The sequence below is a fragment of the Myxocyprinus asiaticus genome, chromosome 16 (assembly GCF_019703515.2).
Source record: "Myxocyprinus asiaticus isolate MX2 ecotype Aquarium Trade chromosome 16, UBuf_Myxa_2, whole genome shotgun sequence".
Taxonomy (NCBI): Eukaryota; Metazoa; Chordata; class Actinopteri; order Cypriniformes; family Catostomidae; genus Myxocyprinus; species Myxocyprinus asiaticus.
In genome coordinates this window covers 28,910,942-28,931,101 of record NC_059359.1, presented here as the reverse complement: position 1 = coordinate 28,931,101, position 20,160 = coordinate 28,910,942, and the positions used below count along the sequence as shown (strand labels likewise).

The 20,160-nt window shown below is 38.5% G+C and overlaps 2 protein-coding genes across 4 annotated transcripts; both read right to left on the bottom strand.

Annotated features, from left to right (window-relative positions):
• Window positions 1–5,210: 5,210 nt before the first annotated feature.
• Window positions 5,211–8,879, bottom strand: LOC127454160 (single-stranded DNA cytosine deaminase-like). The gene is made up of 5 exons (XM_051721163.1): window positions 8,146–8,879; window positions 7,203–7,368; window positions 6,733–7,012; window positions 6,496–6,611; window positions 5,211–5,437 (listed from the first exon to the last, which is right to left on the bottom strand). The coding sequence occupies exons 1-5, from the start codon at window positions 8,163–8,165 to the stop codon at window positions 5,387–5,389; spliced, it is 633 nt and encodes a 210-aa protein (XP_051577123.1). The 5' UTR covers window positions 8,166–8,879; the 3' UTR covers window positions 5,211–5,386.
• A 2,801-nt stretch (window positions 8,880–11,680) lies between these two features.
• Window positions 11,681–20,067, bottom strand: LOC127454013 (probable N-acetyltransferase 14). 3 transcript variants are annotated; one of them, XM_051720920.1, is made up of 3 exons: window positions 18,205–20,067; window positions 13,045–13,135; window positions 11,681–12,880 (listed from the first exon to the last, which is right to left on the bottom strand). In XM_051720920.1, the coding sequence occupies exons 2-3, from the start codon at window positions 13,123–13,125 to the stop codon at window positions 12,107–12,109; spliced, it is 855 nt and encodes a 284-aa protein (XP_051576880.1). In that variant the 5' UTR covers window positions 13,126–13,135; window positions 18,205–20,067; the 3' UTR covers window positions 11,681–12,106. The 3 variants fall into 3 exon arrangements, with proteins under 3 accessions (XP_051576880.1, XP_051576879.1, XP_051576881.1); XM_051720919.1 differs by lacking the exon at window positions 18,205–20,067 and adding an exon at window positions 17,484–17,637; XM_051720921.1 differs by lacking the exon at window positions 18,205–20,067 and adding an exon at window positions 14,277–14,409.
• Window positions 20,068–20,160: the final 93 nt, after the last annotated feature.

Genomic DNA, 20,160 nt, shown 5'->3' with positions numbered 1-20,160 from the left:
CAGCTGAACAGCTCAAGTATGTTCAACAGAAATAGTTATTAATCCCTTTAACATAACAAAGTGGTCTGTTTACATGTAGTATAATGGAATGGTATAGTTTTGCAAGTCTCTTAGACAAAGCTTGCATAGTTCACACTGATCTGTACATTGGTCAAACAGTACAGGCATAGGTGAATTACGGATCAGGCCAATGGGGCCAGTGCCCAGGGGCCCTTGACTACCAGGGGCCTGGGGTAGCCCTGTGCTGCAAGGTCTTGTGGCCCATCAACTTTGAAAACAAATGTTTGTATATGCTTAAATATGTGGGCCCCACAGCTTATACAAGGCCCCCTCAACAGGGCCCTGTGACTATAAAGGCCCCCAGTCCTCTTTTAGGACCCTTTTGCGTTCCTGTTTCTAATGACATTTTTTTGAGACACTCTTTAATCTTATAACGCCACCTGGTGAAAGTTTTCATGCTCTTCTGGAAGTAGAAGACCTTGTAAAATAATTTCCAAATGAGCTACCTTCATATTTTGATGCACTCATCTCATTTTTCTTTGCTGATTTTGATAAAGTAAAATTAACAATAATGTTTATATTGTTACTGATATTTCAAAATTAGTATTTATTGAATTCAAGCAACATGTCCTTCAAATTTCATTATTTTATAGAAAAATAGGTTTAAACATTTAAAAAATATAATTTCCTGACTATTATATAATATGTTAGGCTTTATATGGTTAAGCTTTATTCTTTGTATAAAAGAGCTGTCGAACAAAAACGTGTATTATACTATTCATTGCTATAACTGCATGTTTGCCCTACATTACAATAAATAACTTGGCTTAGGTGGTTGATAAGAAAATATTGATATTTTACTTTATGATTAAACTAGATACCACAAACTGTAATGTTGGTCTGATAAAACCTTGTCTGAAAGTTTAAAATACTGTAGTTTTAAATGCTTGAAGTTAGAAATGTGTACAGGTTTAACAGTAAGAAAGAAAGAAATACAGAAAGAAGAGCATTTTAAACCAGATTAAAGGGCTTGTGTGTAAATTTTGACAGCTGAAGTTTGAAATTACGAACATTCAAAAACAGACTTGTAGCTCATTTAACCATTGTCAATGTAATGTAGTCTAGGGGATTTTTGGACACTTTGAAAAGGCTTAAATGATGCCCTCACAGGGCTTTTCGATGGAAGAATAATAATGGTAGCCAAGCTGTAGGGTCGTTCCAAACAGAATTTCCAAAAAAATGACCAAATGACCACTATTTTTGAGCCCCACACCTTTCAGCCCTTCAAAGCTATCATAATGGAGGTTAAAGTCTTTGAAGGAAATAGGGTGTAGGGATGATCACTTCTGAAAGGAACGCACCCGATAATTCAGATGAGTTAGAAAAGATATTGCAGCGTGAGCCAGAGCTACCTGAACTCTTTGCCAAATTTCACCAAACCTTTGCATAGATACAATATTTAAAGTGTGAAGTTAAATTGATTAAATTAAATATTTCATAATTTATTATGGGTCTTTTAAATATATGCATTTTGTATGCATAATTTGTAGTATTTACACTGAGTTCACATTATGTATAACAAACGTTAAAATGGTACTGTGGCTGTTCAGCGAACGTGTTTCGGTTGAGCATTTTCTTTACCACATCTGTGCTGTGTGTTTGAATTAATCTGACTGTAAATAACAGAACAGGTATTAAAAGAGACATAAATCAATGAAAACTGATTGCATAGATCTCAACTTTTAAAATAATTGGACCAAGGGGGGCCCTTGCTAGTCATAATCTGCCCCTGAGTAGAGGGCGATCAGACAAGATACAAAGACAGAAGCTGCTATGAACACAAGAACTGATACATCAAAAACCTGGTGAAAAAAGGAACCATACTAAAATTAAATACAATTATATATTTATAACTTCTTTGATTTAGCACTTTTCTTGTGAAAAGACAATTTTGCTAAAGAGAGGGAGTTCTCTTTAAACAAAACTAAGACAAACAGTGTTTCTGCCTCCTTAGAGTGATTTTTTTTATTTATTTATTTATTTATTTATTTATTTTTTTTGGTAAGTGGAAATAAATGAGAGTAATGATGTACTAATAGTAATGCAATAATTTAGTGGTTTTGTTCTGTTTAAAGGGTCATGAAACTCTACCTGTAGACAGATGGATTACAATGCTAACATTTGCTAATTTTAATGTCAGTGGAATACTGGTTAATTTAGTTTTTTGTTATTATATTCATTTTCTTGTTCCTGGGTTGTAATCAATAATAAGTGAATATCACATGATATACAAGAAGTGCTCTGGGATTTTTAATGACCACAGAGAGTGAGGACCTCAGTTTAACATCTCATCCAAAGGACTTCCTTTTTACACTATAGTGCCCCGGTCTATATACTGGGACATTAGGTCCCACACAGACCGCAGGTTGAGCACCCTAAATAACACCTATTTCAGGTCTACCATCCAGGTACTGACCAGGCTCAACTTAGCTTCAATGGACAACCAGTCTAAAGCTTCAGGGAGATATGGCTGCTTGTGTTATTGTGATCTAGAAGCTTAGGTCACATATGTGCATAAAATAAACACAAATGCACATTTAACCCTGAAGGAGAAAGTGTGACAGATAAAGATTGACCATGTTATAATTGTATAAAAAAGGTAAGGATTCAGATAATCATCTGAAACATACATGAGGTGATTCTGTAAAATGTGAAAGAGAATAATAAGAAATACAATATAGTATCTTAGAATCTGATTCAGACTGTAGCTCTTTCCCTCTGGTTCCCTCTCACAGTCTCTCTCACTTACCACTGTCATTCTGGATCCACAATTCAAAGCAATTGGGTTACTCATGGTTTTGAGGAAAGTGCCAGGATACTTGTCCACTGGAGCCTGGGCAAGCAGATCCCCCTACAGGTTACAAGGGGAACAGGGACACTTAGAGGTAAAGGAAAGTTTAGGTTTGTAGTTTGGCACTGATTTTTATTTTTAAAGCATTCTCAACAGGTAAAATTGTCATGGTGCAATACAATTTCCGAGTGTTGAAAAATATTTCACTTGGAAATATGCAATACATCAGATTATGGAAGCTACATGGGTTGAAAATGTTGTTTTATGTTGACTCTTGTTGACCTGCATGTCCCCATTAATCACCATTACATTTTAATTCTACATAAATTTTTGCTTTTATTTAAATAACATTTTAAAAATATTACATTTTTTTTGTTTTGTTTTTTTTAATATTTTTGGTGTCTGGGTTGACTCAATATTTCCACTCTGTTATCACAGTGATCAGCTTTTATTTAATTTTTTTTTTTACTTGACACACACACACACACACACACACACAGACACACACACACACACACACAAAAATAATAAATAAATAAATAAAATAAAATAAAATAAATGAAAATAAAAATCTGTAAATATGTGGTGCGGTGTGGTGCACTGATATTGATTAGTTAAAGGGATGAAAGTTAAAGAAACCCAAAAATGAAAATGATCTCATCATTTACTCACCCTCATGCCATCCCAGATGATTCTTTCTTTTGCTGAACACGAACAAAGTTTTTTAGAAAAATATCTCAGCTCTGTAGATTCATACAATGCAAGTAAATGTTGGTCAGAACTTTGAAGGTCCAAAAAGCATATAAAGGCAGCATAAAAGTAATCCTTCAGACTCCAGTGTTTTAATCTATATCTTCAGAAGCGATATGATAAGTTTGGGTGAGAAACGGATCAATATTTAAGTTCATTTTTACTATAAATTCTCCTCCCTGCCCAGTAGGTGGTGATATGCACAAAGAATGAGAATTGCCAAAAAAGAATGTCTAAGTGAAAGTGGAGAATGATAGTAAAGATTTACTTAAATATTGATCTATCGGGGCCTGGGTAGCTCAGCAAGTAAAGACGCTGACTACCACCCCTGGAATCGCAAGTTCGAATCCAGGGAGTGCTGAGTGACTCCAGCCAGGCTTCCAAAGCAACCAATTGGCCCGGTTGCTAGGGTGGGTAGAGTCACGTGGGTTACCTTCCTCGTGGTCACTATAAGGTGGTTCTCGCTCTCAGTGGGGCACGTGCTAAGTTGTGCATGGATGCCGCTGTGAATAGTGTGAGCCTCCACATGAGCTAGGTCTCCACGGTAACGCACTCAGAAAGCCACATGACAAGATGCGCGGTCTGACTGTCTCAGAAGTGGAGGCAACTGAGATTCATCCTCAGCCACACGGATCAAGGTGAGTCACAGGAATTTGAGCGTATTGGGAATTATGCATGTCAAATTGGGGAGAAAAGGGTATAAAATATATATATTTTTTTAATAATATTGATCTGTTTCTCACCCACACCTATCATATCGCGTCTGAAGATATGGATTTAACCCAGGAGTCTTATGGATTACTTTTATGGTGCCTTTACGTGCTTTTTGGACCTTCAAAGTTCTGGCCACCATTCACTTGCATTGTATGGACCTACAGAGCTGAAATGTTTCTAAAAATCTTTGTTTGTCTACAGCAGAAGAAAGAAAGTCATACACATCTAGGATGGCATGAGGGTGAGAAAATGATGAGAGAATTTTCATTTTTGTGTGAACTATCCCTTTAAGGCAGTTATTAGCTATTTTTGGACTACCTTCAACCCTGTAATATTCGACACAAAAGTAATGTTTTAATGTAATGTAACAGGTTACAAAGTATTGGTTTGATCAATTGTTGTGTGATGTATTACAAGGCACGTTATTTAATACTCATGTTTCATTAATTTATATTTCATAGTGACTATCCATTAAAATTCATACATGTTTTTTACCCAGCACATATTTACCTAGAAGCTTGCAGTCTTAAGACATGACAGACATCTTGTCACTGTCACTTTCCTGACATATTTCTAAGAAACTTCATTATTCCTATCAGACTTACATAAGATATTATTGTGTGTCTTGTCAATCTTGTCTAAGTGTCACACTGCATCACTAGCCAAATCACTACTGTGCAGCTGTAAGATGCTCTCACATCCAGCACAAGCAAACAGATAGTACACTCACTGTACGGAAACAAAAAATGTAAAAATATGATATATATGCCAACCTCTGGTAATAACATCACATGGAAATAAGTGTACCTCATTCTTCTGGGACAGATAAAACTAATAAGTGTAATGGTTTGACACAGACAGAATACAGCCAAAAATTATAATGTCAATTCACAGCTTTTATTTGATTTCAAGTGACATCCAACATAATCACATTAATGCTATACAATACAATATCAGTATTAACTCAAATTCGAGTCAATAGGTTCAAGTCTCAGGTCAGACAGCACCATTTCTTCATACTACTCTGTTCATTTTTCAGTGTTCATTGATTTGGGAACCTCATACTTGTGGTCACAGCCCAAGGAGAGCTAAACTGTCCCTCAGATCATCAGTCTCGCAGGGCTATGGTGAAAAAGAAGGCATGTAATCAGCAGAATTATATTATGTATTCATTCATTCACAAATGCTACTGTTAATGGTGAAGTGTGTAAGTTCTGTGCCTATGGTGGCACCAAACAGAAATTTAAAAATAATGAATGTTTTCAAACAGGTTTTCTAAACAAACACTGTATGACAAACAGATAGTCCCACTCCATACTCAAGACATTGTGCATGACTTTCTTTCTTCTGATGAAAACAAACAATGATTTTTAGAATATCTCAGCTCTGTAGGTCCTCATAATGCAAGTAAATGGGTGCCAAAACTTTAAAGCTCCAAAATGCACAGAATGGCAGCATAAAAGTAATCAATAAGAATTCAGTGGTTAAATCTATATATTCAGAAGTGATATGATGGATGTGTGTGTGAAACAAATCAGTAGTTAAGTCCTTTTTTACTATCAATTCTCCTCCCTGCCCAGTAGGTGGCGATATGCACAAAGAATGCAACTAGCCAAAAAAAAAAAAAAAAAGAACAAAGAAAAAAAAGAGAAAAACTTGAAAGTGAAAGTGGAGATTGATTGTAAAAAAGGACTTAAATATTGATCTGTTTCTCACCCACACTTATATCACTTATGAAGATATGGCTTTAACCACTGGAGTCTTATGAATTACTTTTATGTTGCCTTTATGTCCTTTTGGACCTTCAAAATTTTGGTACCTATTCACTTGCATTGTATGGACCTACTGAGCTGAGATATTCTTCTAAAAATCTTTGTTTGTGTTCAGCAGAAGAAAGAAAGTCACACATTTTTTGGGTGAAATATCACTTTAAGCAGGTTTTGAGCATGTTGGGTCACTCAAACAAACAGAACAATATTTTGATAGCGCCACAGAGCTAAAACGTTTAAACTTTTAGGCGAAATCACACAATGGATGTCTTACTTATAGTTGTCACTGCATATTAAGCTGTGATAGAACAAATAATTTCAACTTTAAAATGACACACTTAACCTTTTAACAAGTATTCTTGTGATATAATGCCATAATAGTAGGTCATATTAAAGTTCTTGATTTGTAACCTGTAGGATCCGATTGAGTTTTCGAACCAGTCTCACTGAGTTTTGATGAAGGTCATCCCAGGCTTTAAAACTCCTCTCCCTCCGTGCAACAAATGTTTGCCAGCAGTAGAAATAGTCTTAGAAACAAAACAGAAACTAATATAAGAAAAGTATTGCACACAATTCATCACATCACATCACACATATGAAAAGAGCAATATTCCTCTCTTTTCCTCACAGCCTCCTTCCCTTGATTACCTTTATAGGTCATAACAGAGATTTGCACTCCTGCCCTCCACAGGTGTCGCAGTCCTTCCCTCTCCTGGCTGTCCTCTTCATCACAGAAATAAAGACGTGACACAAAGATTCTCAGCCGAAGGTTGGGTGTCTGTGACAGGAAGTGTGCAAGTTGTTGGGCGCATTTAAAGCAGGGCGACCAGGAGCAGAACCAGGTCACTGAGTAACACATTCTCACACCATCCACGCTAGAACCCCACAGGCCTGGACACAGCACCCCCAAATACCGCAGGAAGAGCAGCTTCAATTTTAAAGCAAAAGGAAACAAGGCACAGAGAGAGAGGTTGAGACAGAGGTTAATAACCCAATTTATAAGACCTATATAATTAATTTAATTTAATTTAATTAATTATTATATCCTGCGTCACATGCACTTTATCCTGATATTTCTGTTTATCTGTTCACTCCATTGAATTTCATCTTTCCCTCACCTCTACATGGCAGCCAGAGCGATTGCGCAAGTGTCCAAAGTCAAAAGAGAGTGAGTCAGGGCCGGTGCGTCTCTTCACCACAAAACAAAGGTAAGTCTCGTTTCTCCCAAAAGCCCAGCGCACATTCTTATAATGGAAGATAAATTTCTTCTGGGTCAGCAGGACACTATAGCAGAATATGACATTCTTTTAGTGGTGTAACTCCTTCCTCTACAAAATGTATTTCAGAGGTTTAATGTGTTTGTAATTGACATCTATTGTGCTGAAATAGGTTTCAGTTACTCTCAAACTGAATTAACCTGCAGGTGGTGAGCTTCACTTTTAAAAGTATAGTTCACCCAGAAACGAAATTTCAAGAAAGTCTTCATTATATGAGAGTGAGTAAAAAATTACAGTATTTTTAGAGGGTGAACTATCCCTTTAATAATTTGTGGGTCATTACAGAGAACTGTTTCTCTTCAATTTCATATAGAAAATTCATAAATCCAAAGTTCCTCTGTCTGTCTACAGCATTTAGTAATTAGCACTTTGTACAGTATGACTGGGACTGCCTTGAATCATCAGTGGTTAGTTGAGTTTATATTTGTTTCTGAACCTTGAGCATTGAAAAATAGAGACTCTGAGCAGCATACCCACAAACACTCACAGGCATAAGAACTATCAGTTTCCATTTTCACTTTCTGAAACTAGAAAAAATCTGCAAACAGGTTATTGCACTACAGAGAAACCCTCAAACCTGCATGTCATTAAAATGCATCAAATGACTACCATTAATGCATTCAATTATTCCTTTATTAATTTGTTCTCATTATTATTTTTCAATACCAGTTCTGTTGACTTTGCCTTATATACTGTACGGTTGGCTTTGCCTACAGTCTAAACTAAAAAATAAAAAAAATCTCATTGTCTGTCACTATCACTTGTTTTGTTTTCATTTACTTACCTGTCCAGCTTGCTGATCATTCCGAAAGACGAAACTTGCTAACTCATTCAGTCATGCAAAAATGAGTGAGAGTTTAAAAATGGGTTGAGGAAGAGGGAGGTATAGAAAACGTATGACATACTCATATAGCTGTAAGAAAGAGGGTCCCTGATTGGGTGAAAATGGTTTTCAAACCTATTTTGGAGGGCTGAAGTGCATTTAAACAGCAACACGGCTGAATAATCTGTATAATTAGTAAGTGATATTTAAAGAGATATGTAAAAGAGTCACAGAAACAAAAGACAGTGTGTCACTTCTATAATATTATTGAACCCTGCCATATAGTGTATAGGTATATTCTGCCATATCTGTTACATTGTTAAATTTGATACAAGATAACTACACAGACAGTTACATAGGTCAGAACTGAATTTACAGTCAGTTGGATGGCATCATGGATGGATTTATTGTCTGTTTAGAAACTGTTAATTTTTTGCTCCATGTTTATAAAATAGCATTTGACCTTGTCCTAACCACATATTAGTCTCTTGAGTGTTGACGTGTTTTGTAAACTTTTTACTCCAGAATGTGCGTCAGAAAATCCTGCCAACAGTGTAACCAAAGCGAATTGGAAATTTCCAGATCTCTTGCACCCTCCACTTCATTTTCCCCACACATAAAAAAAAAAAAAAAAAACATCCAAACACTCCCATACCTTCTCTCTCTTGCTCAGATTTTCTCCATCCTCACCCTTTCCACTCATTTAGTTTTTTTCCTCAGGGGCCCAAAAAGCTGGGTTTACTACGGGAGGTCACCAAAATCCCTTGGAGGCTCTGACACCTTCCCAGAGGGTTTTTCCAAAAAGAAAATTAACCCTCACACATGCACGCACACCAAAACACTTATACACACAGGTAGCAAGGGCCCTACTGCAAAAGCAAGCCCAGAGAGAGTTATCTCTTCAGACATACACACTTATTAATTTGTGGTTGTCTGCCACTGTCTTTGGCTCTTTCCTGGTTCCTTTAAAGTTGGCATCCTGTGTGTGTATGTCTGTCTCCAGTCACTCTACTTCACCCTCTCATGCACTCTGTGGCCAGGGAAATCACCGCTCTCCAATGAGCTGCTTCTCGTGTGTATGTCTGAATGTTAACATCTGGAAGAGATCTGTCTGCTCCCATGATTTACCTTCCGACCACAAGTCTTTCTGAGGTCTTACCACAATACACTCTGTGTGTATAAGATGGGAAAACAGAAAGGAATATACATACTGCCCTTGTTACATTTGTTTGTCATCAGCTGATTTTTTGCTGCTATTAATTTGTTCCAATGTTTGTTGTCATGAAAGACAAATACATTTTGTTAAATGATGTCTTAGAGCAGTCAATTGCTATTTTTTTTAAATGAATTTATCACATGATATGCCGATTCATTAATCAAATTAATCTCACACTGGAAAAAGGGAAAGCAGCTCTATTGAAAATACTAAACCAGTAGACTTGAAATCTACTTAATATATTTATGTTTGAGATGAGAACATAAATATATTGCATAAAATCCAAGTTTGTTTTTTAAAACAGTCATCATTTGATCACATTGCTATGAAATGTTCAAATGGATTTAGACTTCTAACACATGGTGTTCATTCAATGTGATTTTACTGCTTGCTCAATTAACTTATTTAAAATTGGCCAATGCAACACCATTCTTTAGCATTTCATTGTGTACAATCCATCTATGTTCACTTAATCCAATTGTGCTGAGATTATGAATTTTATTCAGCCTTTATTCAGTTTTACTAACACATGATAGAAAAGTAGCAGCAAATCTTCAAGCAATCGCAGAATGGTCCCATCAGTCTGTATACACTTCAAAAAATGGTGCATCATTCATTGAGTGCATGAGTGCACTACTACTTCTGGGCTTAAAACATACAACTATGCAGAACTTTTTATCTTCTCTCTTCCAGGATCTACTTAATGGCTAATGTGGCCCCTGTACCAAAATAATCGCACGCACCTGCTCAATTGAATATGTAAGACTAATACTGTAAATACTGCAGATTTCCTTGAATCCCAGCAAACACAAAAATCCCTGCATTTTGTGGACACAAAAATGCATAGGCTATAACTTTCATCATGTCAATGACATGAAGACAACAGCACTACCACTAATTAACTAAACATTTGGTTACTGCCACAAGTGACCCAAAGCCCACATTTGTCCTCTGTCTCACGATTAGGAAGGACGATGGCGACCACCACATTGTATCAAGGGGCGCAATACCAATGAACGAATCATGTCAGGAAACGCAAAGTCATATTTTCCGAAACCTACCCACACACACGCACAGAACCCCATCGTGCAGACAAACTCAACCACAACACCAAACACACTTACTTTCCACAGTCATGAACTCACATCTGTTTCCTGATGACAATAATAAGTTATACATCGGTTAGGGGGCATAGTAGCAGGTGTTCATTTGCCTGAGTAGCTCTGTTCATTATAACAAAAGGTCTTCCACAACAAACTGCCCACTATGACTTGCAAAAGTTACAAAAGGAAAGATGATGAAGTAATTGTGAGCGCATTAATTGACTAACATAATAGCAGCCCATAAAACTTTATAGGGACCGGCACTGAAATGCATAAAACAGGTTTCTACATTGAAAAGAAAAAGAACAAGGTTAATGGTTCTTCCAAAACATTCACAAAGCCCTGCATTCATCAGTGAATTCATTTCTATTTCTCAATGTGAGTATCTGTGAGGTCTGACAAAATGTAAAATGTTTCAGGTAACAGTTCTAATCATCCTGAAACCAGTAATTAAACCTAAACATTCACCACTATGTGTACAGTAATATCAAAACCAGCTAAATGAGTACTACATGCCTACTTATTCTGTTTTATTAGCCAGAAGTTGTTTAATTACTTCATTAACCTGGCTGGTGTTAATTGTTGAAGTTCATAGTCTGTATGAAGTTTGAGGTTTTAAAAGTACAACAATAGTCTGACAAAGGTTTTGAGTAAGTTAGCACTGAAAGCTTAGGCTAAACGTGACAGCGCAGCTTTCTGTTGCAGGTGAGCATCTCCCCAACCACACTGTAAACTGTAGAAACATCCGGTTGTGAATGAGAGCAAAAGGTGCTGTTGGGTATAGTGTGAGTGGTTAAGGTATAGCACATAACCGCACAACATGAACAGCTCTTAGTTTCAAATTCAGCGTCACTAAACTATACCCACCCTACACACTTAAAGCATGCAGCATTTGTGCAATGTCTTTTGCAGTAAATTTAAAGCAATCAGACTGTATATGAGAAGCTGAACTCCATTCACAAGAAAGTTTGTACAATGTTGTGCCAAAGTTTGCTTCTGGTGAGACTTATCAGAGCAGTGCTGCAAAACCACAGATATTTTGGTAGCGATCAGCAAAGCAGAAAATAAGATAACTATACCCATTAGAAACACAATAACTAACAGGTTCACATTCAGGGTACAATGATTAATTTTTATCCTGTGAATTTGTGGAAAAAATTAAGGTCAAGGGACAAACCTCTGGAGCATAACTTTTATTTATACTTTACAAAAGCTTTGCGCTTATTCTTCAACACTCAAGGGAAACATACAAAAAGTTCTCAGAAGGGAATATAGCTAAAATTCACTATATTATAAATACCACACAATAAAATAAAGTGAATAAGGTAAACAGAAACCAATTTTTAAAACCAATTACATTTTTCAGTCACTCCTTCAGAAGCTTAAATAACACCTTCATGACTAGGGCTCTGAACCCCTGAGATGAAATATGCAATGTTCACCAATATTAAAACATTCTTGCAGAACAATATAATTTTTATGATTTACATATTTATGATTTGTAAATATAAACAATCATAGAAGATAACATGTATAGTAGCAAAGCGAGAGGTGTTCTCTGAGTTTATGGCTGTGGTCTATAATTCACTGGAAAGATTGACACTTACAGATCCTTAACAAACACTTTTGTTAAAGGGAACCCCAGCCAACCTTTCTCTGGCTCTTCACAGTCATCATCTTCCTCTCCCTCAGTCCCTGCAGTCTCACCCTGCAGACGATAGCCCAGCTTCCTGAAGAAAGCCTCTCCCACTTTGGAAGGATAGGGCACGTGGGCATAGACCCGGCATATTCCACTCTGCTTTACTTTAGATTCCAAGCCCTGCGCCATCAATCTGCCCAGTCCCTCTCTGCGGTACCAGCTTTGAACCACCAGCCTGCAGATCCGACCTACACCATCCCGACTCCTACCATCTCTAGCCACACACCCTATAATCTCCCCATCAGAGTCTGCCACCCACACTTCTCCAGCAACCCTCGCCCTCTCCTTAAGCTCATCCTCATCCACCTGCTCTCTCTCATTTGTTTTCTCATTCTCCTTCTCCTTCTCTTTGGCTTTTTTACGCCGTCTGGTTTTCTCTTGGTTGGGGATCAGTTTGACTCTGCCTGAGTGAGGATTGGGTAGGTCTGGCTCAATGTCTGCATGGTAACTGCTGGCCACATAGTCCCAGTATGGCCTGCTGGAGCCCAGGATGCCCACCGATTGTGGGATGGTGAGTTTGAGGTAGATGATGAGAATGAAGACTGGAATGACCAAGGCCATGATAAAGGAGTGAAGCACACAGCGGAGGATGGAGGAGAGAGTTGCAAGCATGAGAAGAGTGAGCGGACGGGTAAGAAGGTGAAGAATCAGGCGGTTCTCTGTTCCCTCACATCCCTCCTGTAAACAGAGAGAGAGAAAAAGAAAGAAAATAGGACAAATGAAGAGAGTGAGAAGGGTGAGGGGAAAAAAACAGTCCATGAGGGTTATACTGTATGAGGTAGAATGCACTGAATAATAATAATTAAAAAAAAATAATAATAATAAAAATAAAAACATTCTACCTTGATAAGAGCCTTCACAGCTTCAACGTCCTTCTCCTGCATCCGTCGGAGGACTACATCACCAAGGTCCAATCTAACCATCACACCTAACCTTTTGAAGAAATTAAATGGATAGTTCACCCAAAAATGTAAATTCTCTCATCATTTACTAACTCTCATGCCATCCTAAATGTGCATGACTTTCTTTCTTCTGCTGAACACAAACAAAGATTTTTAGAAGAATATTTCAGCTCTGTAGGTCCTCACAATGCAAGTGAATGGTGACCAGTAGGGCTGAAACAATTCCTTGAGAAACTCGAGAAACTCGATTACTAAAAATCATCATCGAAGCTTCGTTTAATCCATACCGCTTAGTGATCACTGTTTCGCACGGATGATTATTACTGTTGCACAACGTGCTTACGCTGTGGATATGTGAGGTAGATGTGATTTGATGGCGCAGATTGCAAAATGGAGAAAGGGAGAGAAAATAGCGAGGAGTGAGGCAGAGAAAATGACAAAAAGTGTCCAAAGTTTGGGATCATTTTAAGCTGAAAAAAACAAAAACGAAAACTCTGTACAGTGTGTCCATTGTAAAACCAAACTTGCCTACCACAACAGTACAACGTAAATGCTTCAGCATCTCAGCAGAAAGCGTCCAGTCTACGCATCCAGTCCACAGAGCGGACCCGACACAAGGTAACGTTAATGTTAGCATTTAAGTATGATTGCTAGTTGAGATGAAGGCTAGTGAAGAATTTGCGTTAATTATGGCTATATGTAATGGCTAGTTAAGAACGTAAATCAGTATGTTGGCTAGTTATGATGTCCCTAAGTTAGCTAAGTTTTGCTCAAGAAAATAACCACAGAAAATATAATGCTGCAGTCAATTTGTGAAAGCCTGAGCTTCATTCATGTTGTTATTATGATAGTCCCTCTCACACACACACACACACACACACACAAGAACATAAACCCCTCACACACACACACACAGGTACTCCCCTCACAGTGATGCATAAACTACCCCAGAAAGCAAAATATCAGGTGGTGTAAGAAGAAATTGAAGTCTAAAATGCACCAATCCAATACAGCAGATATATTCAGTTTATTTGATTGCAGTGAGTAGGGTAAGCAGGTGTAGGGCAACCCTACAATATAGTAAATAAATGTACATTAGCCAGTCTTATGAACTAGCATACAGTATGATATTTAGGCCTAGTAATAAATATCAATAATTATTATTATTTCACCTCTTTTTCAGTAAATCACAGCGTCATATGGACAGCTTTGTGTGGACAGCTGCACCACGTTCAGTTGAGCAAGCAGCTAAGTTTACAGACAGTATTTTGAACATGACTGTCCCAGACATGCGCCCACTGTCCATGGTGGAGGATGAAGGCTTTCAAAGGATGATTTTCACTTTCAATCCCAGGTACATGCTTCCTTCAAGAACCTACTTCATAAAAATGATGGGGAAAAAGTATGAAGAAATCAAAGGCAAGTTGAAGAACACCCTTAAGGAGACTGACAGCACTGCACTCACAACCGACATTTGGACGAGCTGTGCTACAGAGGCATATCTGGGGGTGACGTGTCACTTTCTTGGGGAGGATTGGGAAATGGAGACCCAAAGCCTGACAAAAATGCCCCTTGAAGAGAGACACACAGCTGCAAATATTGCAGAGTGGCTTGAGGATGTAATTGCCAAATTTGACATTCTACCAGTGAAAATCAAAGCTCTTGTCCATGACAACGGTGCTAATGTCATAGCAGTGGTGAAGATTTTGGCAGAAAAGCATGGAGGTGCATCAGTGCGATGTGCAGGTCAAACCCTGAACTTGGTTGTGCAAAGCACTCTGAAGAACCACCAAGCTATCTCCAAGTGTGTGGCTGCTGCAAGATGCCTTGTCGAACATTTTAAAAGGAGTGAGCTGACATGAACTAAGCTAAAGGATAAGCAGCAGCAAACGGGCACACCACAACACATGCTGGTTCAAGATGTAAGTACTCACTGGAACAGCACTTATCACATGTTATCCAGGCTTCTGGAACAAAGATGGCCAGTGACTGCTGCACTCTCGGACTCAGCAGTGACTCCGAGAGGAAAACACCACTACCTTGATCTTAAGCCTGAACAGTGGAACCTGATTGAGGAGCTGAGCCAGGCCTTTGAGCCATTTGAAGGAGCTATGGTGTTTCTGAGTGGGCAACAATATTTTACCCTCTCTGCACTTCCACAGCTAGTGCAAAGCCATAAGAAGTCCATACAGAGTTCAGTTTTTGAGACTGCACCGGTAAGGTCATACCAGGCTCATGTGGCAGAACAGATCACAGCAAGATGGCAAGGACTATCTGTGTTTCAACCTGAATCACTAAACACAGTCCTGATTGCTGCTGCTTTGGATCCCAGGTTTAGAAAACGTAACTTCTTGCCTGCTGACGAAGCATTCAAGGTCCAAATCACAGTACAAGCCATGGCACCTGCTGCCAAAAAGAAAGCGAGGCAGCCCAACGAAAGTGAAAATGGAGCCTCCGGCACAGCACAAGACAACCCAGTAACGCATGTCAAGGGTGCAACATCATTCCTCGACAATATACTGTTATCATCATCAGACTCCAGCACCAGTGATGAAGAGGATGAGGAGCAGCAGTTAATCCAAACTGTGCAGATGGAGGTCTTGATATATTTCGGAGAACGTCCCCTGTCCAAGAAGGAGAATCCGCTGTCATGGTGGAAAACAAATGCAGTGTGCTATCCAACACTGGCAAGGCTGGCAAAGTCCTTGCTGTGTATTCCGGCAACATCCACACCATCAGAGAGTCTGTTTTCTGCAGCAGGAAACATTGCATCAAAGCGCAGAGCAAGCCTCAGTTCTGAGCATGTTGATATGCTCACTTTTCTTCACTGCAACCACCACATGCTCCTTTAAAGGCTTACGAACACATGCATGCACACACACGCACACACACACACCATATCTACCTCATCCAGGAGATCCAATCCTGCCAAAACTTTTTTTTTGTTTTTTGCCTCCTACAAATGCAACAAAGCCTTCCAAGAAGACAGTAAAGGCTTACGTTATGTCTGAGCTGTAGTTAGGTTGAAACTTGTAGTTCTGAAAGTTAAGTTGCACCAACTTAAAGCAATGTTTATTTATTATTATTATTATTATTATTATTTATTATTACTTAAATTTATGTCTTTGTTTTTAGGTTGTGTTTAGGTTAAAGTAATTTGAAATTACTTGATTTTTTGTTTTTGTTTTTTTGGTTTTGCATTTCAGAAAATGTTTTCTTTAAAACCTAGAATGTAAAATGGCACTTAAATACACTAAATTAATTTAGTTTTGACAGATATTATTATATGCAATTTAAGCAATAAAAATGTTGATTTTTCTAAAAAAGGAAACCAATTAGTTGTTTATTTTAAGAGACCTGTCTTTTCTCTTTTGTATATTTACTATTGCTCTTTAAGAAGGCAAAAGTATTTCTTATCCGATTACTTGATTAATCGATGGAATAATCGATGGAATAATCGGTAGAATACTCGATTACTAAAATATTCGATAGCTGCAGCCCTAGTGACCAGACGTTTGAAGGTCCAAAAAGCATTTAAAGGCAGCATAAAGGTTATCCATACGATTCCAGTGATTAAATCCATACCTTCACAAGTGATATGATAGGTGTGGGTGAGAAACAGATAAATATTTAAGTCCTTTTTTACTATAAATTATCCTCTCTACCCAGTAAGTGGTATAAGGGTGAGTAAATGATGAGAGAATTTTCATTTTTGGGTGAACAATCCCTTTAAGAACATATATTAACGTAAAATATTATCAGGGAGTTTTAAATATGACTTATCTGAACCAGGACACTTCGGAATTTGTTTTTGCTTTTTTTATTATTTATTTTTATTTATTGTTTTTAGCGATTTTGGTATAGTTGCAAACAGCAAGATTTAAAATCAGAAGCGATTTTTTTGAACACCAACAGAAAACGTTCTTTTGTGTTTTCATAGAGCAATGTTATATGCGAATGAGGACACATACATTTACTGTAACATTCTGGCCAACGTGATATAGACTTGAGGTTTACTTTTGGCTGCTCAATGGGTTTAGGAAACGAATATTACATGTACTGAGGGGCCGTGATACACAAACCTCCTCAACACGTTAACATAGCTAGCTTAAAATATAAACATTAATGAAAAATTATGATTTGTCTACGATTTACAGGATGTGCATCTGATCAGAAGCATTTAACAGGTTTAAGATAGCATGGTCTACCGTTAGCTCGCTCGCTGTCAACCCCAATAACGCCTTTTAAATCCTTATATGGTAAACGCCGCTTATGGCTATAGGCAAATTATAGTTATGGTATTTAGAGCATGCGTGACCTACTTAACTAATATACTGAAACGCAAGGAAAAATATCAAAGCAAGATAATGCAGGAATACCTCTCTCTGTAGCCTGTTACTTGCGATGTTTGAAGGATTCAGCGTTGTCTCTTCCAACATGGAATATAATTTCAACCTATCCTCATCAGTGAATCCGACCCTGCGCAAACTGCGTAGTGTAGAAGCTCACGTAGCGGTTAAATTTTGACGCTAGTGAGCATGTGCACTTTGTGAATTTCAGGCGGGCATCACAGCTAAACTCAGCAAAAAAAGAAACGGCCTCTCACTTTCAACTGCTTTTATTTTCAGCAAACTTAACATGTGTAAATATTTGTATGAACATAAAAAGATTCAAAAACTAAGACATAAACTGAACAAGTTTCACAGACATGTGACTAACACAAATGGAATAATGTGTCCCTGAACCGAGAGGGGGTCAAAATAAAAAAAAGTAACAGTCAGTATCTGGGGCCGGTGGCACCAGCTGTGCGTAAATTCAAACTTAGCCTAGTTGTGGCGTAAATGGGCACTAAGTCACAATTTACGCACTACTAAATAGTTGAGCGTTGCACCATTAAACTTAGGTAGGACGTAACCCTACGTATAAACTAAATATTTGCGGAAGCCTACGACCAGGAGTAACGGATGCAATAAAAAACACTGATATTTTATGACATCAGTGAGCTCATATTTTGCGTGACAGGCATCAATCATTTAGACATACATTATGATGTTGACATTTACGAGAGAGAGAGAGAGAGAGAGAAAAAAAAAAACGTACTTTTAAGCGGCTCTTCAGCATGAAACCGATCTAATGCTGCAGTTTTCAGGGTGTGTCGCCCGGTGTCAAGTTTCAACACATTCAAAATATATACAGGATATTAAAATGAATGAATGTCTATTTTTCCAGCCTGTTGTATTAGTATTTATCACCCCTCATTTATTTAAGATACAGTTCCTATAATATTATTTACACAGGGCAAATATATTTATCAAATGTACTTTTATTAGGTATCATATAATGGGGATATAATTTATTACAGCTGACAGTTACGTGAGCAAACAAGTGCTGAACATCAACCGTAACAAGATCAGATTGAAGTTCACGGCTTTTTAACACTTCTGTGTATAAATTTGAAGGCTGCTTATTGGATAAATACTGGTAAACGTCATAATATGCGACTAAGCCTTACTTTATGGAGAGCTTACGACTTACTAGTTAACTCTTGCCTTAAGAACAGGTGGTGCAACCAAATTAAGCACTGACTTAGTTACAAACTAACTAGCAGTTAATAAGCCCTTAGTGTGAACTTTACGTCCTAACTTACGTGAGAACTTACGCACAGCTGGTGCAACCCTACCCTGGTGTGGCCACCAGCTGCATTAAGTACTGCAGTGCATCTCCTCCTCATGGACTGCACCAGATTTGCCAGTTCTGGCTGTGAGATGTTACCCCACTCTTCCACCAAGGCACTTGCAAGTTCCCGGACATTTCTGGGGGGAATGGCCCTAGCCCTCACCCTCCGATCTAACAGTTCCCAGGCGTGCTCAATGGGACTGAGATCCGGGCTCTTCGCTGGCCATGGCAGAACACTGAAATTCCTGTCTTGCAGGAAATCACGCCCAGAATGAGCAGTATGGCTGGTGGCATTGTCATGGAGGGTCATGTAAGGATGAGCCTGCAGGAAGGGTACCACATGAGGGAGGAGGATGTCTTCCCGTTAACGCACAGCATTGAGATTGCCTGCAATGACAAGCTCAGTCCGATGATGCTGTGACACTCCGCTCCAGACCATGATGGACCCTCCACCTCCAAATCGCTTCCGCTCCATAGTACAGGCCTCTGTGTAACGCTCATTGCTTCGACGATAAACACGAGTCCGACCATCACCTCTGGTGAGACAAAACTGCAACTCATCAGTGAAGAGCACTTTTTGCCAGTCCTGTCTGGTCCAGCGAATGTGGGTTTGTGCCCATAGGTGACGTTGTTGCCGGTGACGTCTGGTAAGGACCTGCCTTACAACAGGCCTACAAGCCCTCAGTCCAGCCTCTCTCAGCCTATTGTGGACAGTCTGAGCGCTGATGGAGGGATTGGGCATTCCTGGTGTAACGCAGGCAGTTGTTGTTGCCATCCTTGTTGTCCCGCAGGTGTGATATTTGGATGAACTGATCCTGTGCAGGTGTTGTTACACATGGTCTGCCACTGCGAGGACGATCAGCTGTCCTTCCTGTCTCCCTGTAGCGCTGTCTTGGGCATCTCACAGTACGGACATTGCAATTTATTGCCCTGGCCACATCTGCAGTCCTCATGCCTCCATGCAGCATGCCTAAGGCACGTTCATGCAGATGAGCAGGGACCCTGGGCATCTTTCTTTTCGTGTTTTTCAGAGTCAGTAGAAAGGTCTCTTTAGTGTCCTAAGTTTTTATAACTGTGACTTTACTTGCCTACCATCTGTAAGCTGTTAGTGTCTTAATGACCGTTCCACAGGTGCACGTTCATTAATTGAACAAGCATGGAAAACATTGTTTAAACCCTTTACAATAAAGATCTGTAAAGTTATTTGGATTTTTACAAAATTATCTTTAAAATACAGTGTCCTGAAAAAGGGACGTTTCTTTTTTTGCTGAGTTTATATTGCAATGGAGCCTTTGTCATCTAGATCAATTATATGCAGCAATATCAACATGGAGTGTATTAAGTGCATCCATTAAATGTAATCTTAGATTAACTTAAATA